The sequence below is a fragment of the Cibotium barometz genome, chromosome 2 (genome assembly GCF_041138505.1).
Source record: "Cibotium barometz isolate CiBa-2024 chromosome 2, ASM4113850v1, whole genome shotgun sequence".
Classification (NCBI taxonomy): Eukaryota; Viridiplantae; Streptophyta; class Polypodiopsida; order Cyatheales; family Cibotiaceae; genus Cibotium; species Cibotium barometz.
In genome coordinates, this window is record NC_141047.1 from 63,061,335 (window position 1) to 63,069,211 (window position 7,877).

The 7,877-nt window shown below is 43.3% G+C and overlaps 1 protein-coding gene across 1 annotated transcript; it reads right to left on the bottom strand.

Moving 5' to 3' along the window:
* Positions 1-719: 719 nt before the first annotated feature.
* On the bottom strand, positions 720-4,321 carry LOC147641338 (auxin-responsive protein IAA3-like). Its single transcript, XM_086820610.1, has 5 exons — positions 3,434-4,321; positions 2,018-2,205; positions 1,551-1,686; positions 1,386-1,447; positions 720-1,266 (listed from the first exon to the last, which is right to left on the bottom strand). The coding sequence occupies exons 1-5, from the start codon at positions 4,072-4,074 to the stop codon at positions 1,229-1,231; spliced, it is 1,065 nt and encodes a 354-aa protein (XP_086676736.1). The 5' UTR covers positions 4,075-4,321; the 3' UTR covers positions 720-1,228.
* Between the last annotated feature and the right edge of the window lie 3,556 nt (positions 4,322-7,877).

Sequence of the window (7,877 nt, forward strand, 5' to 3'; positions counted from 1 at the left end):
GATGCATGCAAGCCGACATGTGTTCCAAAAATACGCAACAAGTGTAGGTTTACCATTTACGGAAGATCCCGATATACCTTGAGAGAAAAAAAAGCAAAACTCCTAAACCTTAGAGACGAGCTAAATTGCAAACAATTTTCACCACACTGATTAATTATTTTCACCACCCACACCCACCAAAACATTGTGGGTGCTTGCCACCTGCCAGGATATGATTTGAGTAAATTAGAAAAATCTCTTGAAATTTTAAATGTTTTTTTCTTTTCTCCAAATAAATTTGTAAGGCGAGAGAAGGAATTTCATTAAAATGAGTAATATTTCCGTCACATCGTGCACTAACCTTAAGCGCAAAATTCTTTGGTAAGGTGTTTGCCACGAACAACCTTTTCTCTCACTGCCCACAGATCGACAGGCCCAACGGTTAGGCAATGAAACCACCGCTCAACGCCCGTGAATCCTCTCACGCCAAACGGTGGCAGGTGCTTGCAGGAATGACAGGCTAGACGACCGGTAAAATGTCCACAATCTTTTCTTGACAACAGTGTACCGGTAAGAACCCAAATCTGGAGCTTTACAGAGAAATTAATAACGAGGCTAGACGACCGGTAAAATGTCCACAATCTTTTCTTGACAACAGTGTACCGGTAAGAACCCAAATCTGGAGCTTTCTTGACAACAGTGTACCGGTAAGAACCCAAATCTGGAGCTTTACAGAGAAATTAATAACACTTTGCGTGCTCGAGTTTTTATCATGGTCATTCAAAGGAGAACCACTAGAGCAATCCTTAAATTGGGCCTTGGCAATCATCTGTATCACCAGACTCTGTACAAATCTATTCAGGAACTCTTTCCTTGGGGGCGCCAAATCAAGCCCCTTGGTTCTCCTCAGCTTTCCGTCCTCCTCAAGCTGAGATTGTTCAGAATCAATCCTTGTTTCAAAATGCCATCACCAGTTGCAGGGAAGGCGCCTCATCTCCTCGAAAACAACAGCATTAACACAGCTAACGCTGCATGGTCACAAATGATGCACTGTGTACCACCACAATTGGCTTGTAAAAGAGAGCCATCCACACGTTTAAGACACAGATGTCCATAAACAATGATGTGGTCTTATTGAGAGAGACGCCTCAAACAGGAATTGATGCTGAACATCATCACTGCTTATTCGGAGACCAAAAGGATTAAAGCCAACCATTTCCCGAAGAATGGAAGCCCAATCTCTTGATTTTCATACATGAAATCTCGACTTTTCTGGCCTTCTCGGAGCTGCAAAGGCAGAAGTCATTCAATCAGGACTTTTCTCGACACTATTTCATTAACTTGGCACAGCCAGTCACAAAAAACGAAAAGCAGCACCCAAAACAGAGATAATTATTTCAACATACCAGGGCCATTGGCTTCAGATCCACGCGTGATGCGTAGCCTCCTTACAGTGGAGATGAACATACTGCACAAGTCGAGTTCATGTTGGTTCATGGAATTGTGTTGTAAAAGAATTAAGGCTAACAAATGCAGACTTGAGATTTTGTGATATAGGCCTAAATTCTTACTTCCAAGGCACATCTCCAACCAACATCCAGTCACCATCTTGGTCTTCATATGTCAGGACAAAATCTGAACCACTTGACAGTAGAAAGTGCTTCAGATCATTCTCTCTTCCAGAGGGTGCTTGGGGTGCTCCTTGAGCTGTAGAAAGCCAACCAAATCAGTATCTCTTCCTACTTAAGGTGGCCATAGAAACAGAGACCATAGCCATGCAGCCAAATGAAGTTGATCAAACTTGCATGTTGAATACCATAAAGGAAATTCTAGCCAGCGACCATAAACCCACGGCCTACAAAAGGTAGCATGAGAAAGCCAAGTAGAACTTATGATCTACAACAATCCTTCACCCCATGAAGTGAAGCTACTGGAATTCTTAGACCTTCCCTCTACACTAAGTCCAACAGAGCGTACAACCACAATGACAGTCATATGTTGAAACTAACAACAAAGGCTCCAGAGAGAAGACTCTTACCACTATTTGATAGTTGGAACATCTCTTCCAAAGCTAGCAGGAGGTTCTCATATGAAGTGTAAGCATTAAGGTCCACTTTGCGCCCAACAGTGATGCCATCCATGTTCACCTTAACGAACATCTCAGCAGGCTTGGCAATTGTCTGCCTCCTGTATGAGCGAACTGGAGGCCAGCCTACAACTTGACCCCTGGCAGGACAATGGGGAAGAGATCATCAGATAAGATAGATCATGAGTTTTTGAAACCCTCACAAACCTCCACAAAACAAACAAGCCCTTGAATCGGTTTTAGCATTCAAATTTCACAGCATTTCCACAACCTAACAAAGCACCATTATCCATGACTCCTATCAGCCACACAACCAGGATGATCGTCAACTCCTATCAAATGACACAAGCTATGGAGTGCTATCCATGTGTTTGCCGGCCATGCTGTCATAAACAAATTGCACTTAACAAACTCATAATCACGACAAGGCTTCAACCCCACAGATTAACCCCTACAAAGCAGATCAAGGGGTCAGATAACTAACTTTGAGGAAGCTTTTGTCAAACGAAAATTCACATCAGGGTAGGCTTCAGATTGAACCAGACTCGGCAGTGTATCAGACGGCACTCTGGTGCCACCATCCATCCGGGACACACCCTCAACCCTTTACACTGAAAAAGATCGGCTGGGGGACTTTGTCAAGCGACACTAAGTTTCCTGCTGCTAGTGAGTGCCAGGGCAGACTTTTGTAGCACATCATGCATGATACATTGATATCCAACAACAAAGTGTCAAATGCATTCCGTGTCGTGTAAGCTGAAAAAATATCAGGTCCATGTTCTTGCATTTCACAGTGTAGAGAGCCAGCCCACTATCATTAAGACCCACACTTGCTTGTTCAGACACTCAACATGAGTCATGACACTATGCAAACATACGCATTCTTGTGTGTGTCTTCCAAGTTGAAGCCACACTCAAAACACTGGAACACGCTCACAATGATGATAAGCACAGGTCAGCTTCTTACGAGAAACATTCACCGAGCTAATCAGACGCCTTAAGACACCCAAAAAATTCCACATGCAGCTGCCCTTGAATGTTATATCCCAAACCAGATAACACTCTGAGTGGATCCAAAAGGTATATATTATTTTCAGCCCAACCAGAAAGAAGACAGCCACACTAATAAGATGAATAAAGCACCATCTGTAAAGCCAGCATACGAATGTTGGTGACAGAACCATAACTGTTTTAATTGGCCTGTTTTAAAATAAGCTAATTTAAGAACCACGTGTGAAGCTCTGGCCCTGTGGCGCCCAATCGGTAAGGGGTTTGAATCTCTAGGCAAATGCCCGAGATCAAACCCTGCAGGCTACAGCCCTTGGGGAAAAAAAAGGAACCACATGTGAAGCAGATTGAGCCACTTACTTGGAAGGAGGTGTATCATCTGTGGCAGGCTCTTGAGAGTTTTCTGAGGAATCGTATGCCCCTGCCATAACTGCAGACTTACTGGGAGCAAAAGTGTTGGCAGGTTGCTCGAGCCCAACGGCACGCCAGGAGGGCTTTGAGGGTGCCAAGGTTGGAAGAAATGAGCTCTGGTGCTGATGCTTCGGTAAGGTTTTCACATCAGCCTCTGCATTCTTGCGGGCAACCATCGCTATGGCAGCCTGCCCACTCTCACCGCCCATCATGTTATACCGAGGGTCGGCTATGGCCATGGCCTCAGAATAGCCCCGTTTCACCCCATTCATTGGATTAGGGGGCGCTGAACCCCTTGGAAACTCAGAAAAGCATGAAGGATAACTGGACTCGGACTGTTTGCTGACTGATTTGGGCATTTGGGCGTCCTCCTCAGCTTGTTTAGAAATCTGTTTTACAAACCTGTCTTGAAACCCCGACCCTAAACCCAGCCCTAAACCTAAACCTAAACGGAGGTCTGTGTCTTGCAGGGGACATTCTGCATCCGCCGTGCACTGGTTGATCGTCGCGGAGGCAGATGAGACCTCAGACAAGCCGATGTAGTCATGCTCTTTCAGAACCGAGCCGCTCTGGCCGGAGCTTTCCTGCATTGTGGCAGCAAGTAAAAGGGGTCAAAAAGCAATTGGGCTGCGCTAGAAAAGTTCGGAATTGAAGCTTTGAGAGCGTTGTTGCAGGAGGAGGGGAGAAGATGAGTGCAGGAGGAGGAGTGCAGGAGGAGGAGAAGATGAGCAGATGGCACTAAATGAAGACAGGGAAGAACCATGCGTACGACCGCTGGATACTACCGTTCTGCTGGCCTTCTGTCTGCCCGTAAGGGGACAGATCCGAACGTGTGGCGGGACGCGCAACAGTTACTCGTATATACGTCATACACACGTATATATATACATTTTGTACAATATACGTTCTTGGTTGGTGACTGTTCACGCGCGGCCCTTGGCAAGCACAGATACCTCCATGTCCCTTTGTTTCTTAACGTCAATTTTCACTGGAAGTATAATATAATATATAAATAAATCAATTATCAACCTAAAACCGCCAAGCTTGATTCTCTTCTTTCTGATTCTAGAGAGAAACTAAAGTTTATCAAGAGTTTGCACCATACAAACTTCAAAGTATTCCTCCTAAACCCACATATGCCTCAAAAAGTAGAGATAAAACTTTACTTTTATTACATCGACTAAGCCTGACCACCATACATTATCACCTTTCCTCCACCCTACATCCTATTCCTATACCTTCCTGGCCCAAGCCACTTTTTGTTATGCCGTGACTCTTGCCTCGATGTTCCCAAAGCACTAACCACCAATCAAAGGCGCCCACTTTCCTGTACCTTCCTGGCCCGAGCCACTTTTTGTTATGCCATGACTTTTGCCTCGTTGTTCCCAAAGCACCAACCACCAATCAAAGGCGCCCACTTTGCACTAAAGAATAAAGGTGACCATGTCATATCTGTAATCTCATGTTGTCATGTGTTTACCTTGAGAAATTAGTCATTGCCTTATCACAGTCATTGCAATTGGTTGCCTTGTTTTTTTGGTATATTAAACATCTTATTGACAATTTGTTGTTGAATTCACAAAAACCTTGAAGCTCTCTCTCTCTCTCTCATCCTCTTGCAAGTTGATCATGTTCTCTTGTCTCCCTTCCCCCTACCTACCCTTTTTCGTACCCTTGGTTCTCATCACATGCCCCTTGAGTTCATAATACCAACAATTTTATTATCATTTCATTTTACATTTGTGAGGACAAAACATTTTTGTTTCAAATACCAATACTTTTTCGGACACTAATTATCATGATAACCTACCACTTGTGAATTAGTCCATCATTTAACAAAGCCTTTTATGTTTTTCCTTTACCTTGATGGAGGCCTTCGATAGACACAAGGATGTACAAACTATAGTGCCTCTAGACCAACTAGATGAATGTTTGTAGCTCAAATAGACAAAGTTTTGGGTTTTGGGGTTTTATGGATACATGAGCCCATGTAATGCGTGATGGTGCATCAAAGTGGCTCTTTACACGAGATAGTTTTCGTAATGTTTGAATGGTTGGATTTTACCAAGTAGTATGGTAATATAATATAATACTAAAACCTCAATTTATGTATATTTATATAGTGTGGAAAATAGACACCAAAAAGATATCCCTTGTAGTCTCTATGACTTGGTTTTCTCTCTACTTGTTTCAAAAAATACCAAAAATAGTAATAGAACGCTCTAAAGAATTAATGTCATCTCTCAGCACCAAGCTCCACCGCCTTTAGGATTGCTCAAAGGCCTAGCAGGTTTTGTAAAAGCTTCCTTACTGTTAACCCCAAGGTTTCAACTAAATTGGATCTTTATCAGCATTATCCACTTAAGCTACACACAAGTTTTGGTCCAATTCAAATGAGGGGAAGATGACTAGCCATGTATTTCAGGAAAAATCGGATGTTTTGTTGACTTGCAAGTGGTGAGCCTAAAAGATTGGGTCGAGCTGGCATATGTTGTACACATAGGATATGAGCTGTCCAAGCAAAAATCCACATCAAATGCCAAGTTGGATGCCATGTAGACATGCAGCTAGAATCATAGAGGAGGAGGTGCTTCTTTCTTGCCCTTTTGGGAGTCTTTTGAGGAGGAATAGATCAAGATAAGTTCTAGAAGAGGAGGAACACGAGTTCAGAGCATTTTTGGCAACATGAGGATCATACATGACGTGTATGGCACCCATATGTAGGTGCAAGTTCCAAAAGATAAGAAAGAATGTTCTTGCAGGTCAAGGGGGGCTATTCATGAAAAAGGAGAAGCCTTATCCTTATTTTAAAACGAGGAGGAGAGGGGGGCTATTCATGAAAAAGGAGAAGCCTTATCCTTATTTTAAAAGGAGGAGGAGATCACAATCTGCATGCACCTATACCTCTCATGGAAGAGGCCTTCTCTCTGTTTTTTGCTTTTTTTTTATATCTGAAGCTGATCCACATGAAGTGGTAGATATGCAATCTCTACCTAGATTTTCTTGGCTGCTCGGAGAGAGCTAATGAGCTTGTCGTATATTGAGAACATATGACATATGAGACTGTGCAACAATTTAGAAGTTTTTCAAGTTTTAGGATTATAATTTACACTTCTGATTTGAGTTGGAGAGTTTTCTTGAGAGCATAGCTTCCTTTAAAGTTTTTCATGAGCCTGACGTCTCAAATCAGATCATCTATGCATACCATCTTTCTGAATTTTCAAGAGTTCATCTGCTATACATGTTATGGTTTACCTCACCTCCAAGAGAGAACTCTACACATTTATCAAATGGATAAGCAATAGAACACAACCGTCGTGGGGTACTTACCAATGCTTCGATCTCGAGTCCCTTGAGTCCTCCACGCTCGCTTTGTAAAGCTCCAAACTCCAAGCTCCACCTCCACTCTGTCACCGTGGAGTCGCTCACAAGAAATTGCCTTATATACAATTGGCCCTTATTCACACTTGGGCACCCAAAACTTACTAACTAGGCCTTGGGTGGCCAATATCTCATAATGTACAACCTTTATAGTGCCTTTACATGACACTTATTAATGTCCTCAATTGAGGATCATGTTGTTAATCTGAATGGGATTAACATTCCCCCCTTCCTGATTTCTGTTCTCAGAACTTGTTACTGAGGTCGAAAGACCTGGTCATCAAATTCCTGTCAGTAGAAGTTGTATCTGGATTGGAGTTTCCGAAGTGTTCGATAGAATGTCGAGTGGGATAGCTAGCTACAGGCTTTCCTCTGGTTCTGGCTCTTTTAACGGCCTCTGTGCCACATGGTTAAGTATTTGAGTTAAGAGGTAAGGGTTGCTGATCTTTGACTGATGGGTTTTTAGGTAATTCTCCACCTTCTTATGCATGTAAAATGCCCAGTCCTCCTCCTTCTCTTTACAAGCTTTTGCTATTTTGTTCGGGCCCACCCTTACCTGTCCACCAGCTTTATCTGCATCATTAATGACATTGCTTTGCAGCCTTTTCCGGTGGCTTCATCTCTAATGTTTTTGTATTTCGCGCCATTGGAGTTATAGGAATCTCTCTTTAGCATCTCCTTGATTGGCATTGTATCGAGGGTGTGCCTGTGAGCTCTCACTGCAGGGAGCTGTAAAGCTTCTCTAATGAGGTCTTCTGTAATAAGAAGCTCTTGAGTGGCGCCATCCGCCTTTGTAATCTTGCCTCTTTTTGTCTGCTTGTCGTATGTTCTGAGGTATTCGGTGCAGAGATTGGTGTCGATTACTCGGGGTAGCACTTTAGCCATTCTGCCTAGGCCGACTTTGTCCAGCTTAGCTTTCACTTCGGCATCCTCTAATAAGTGGAGGCACTCCTTGCTGTGGCATTGAAGAGTGACCTTGCCATGTGGTGTGGTGACCTCCTTCCTAATGAGT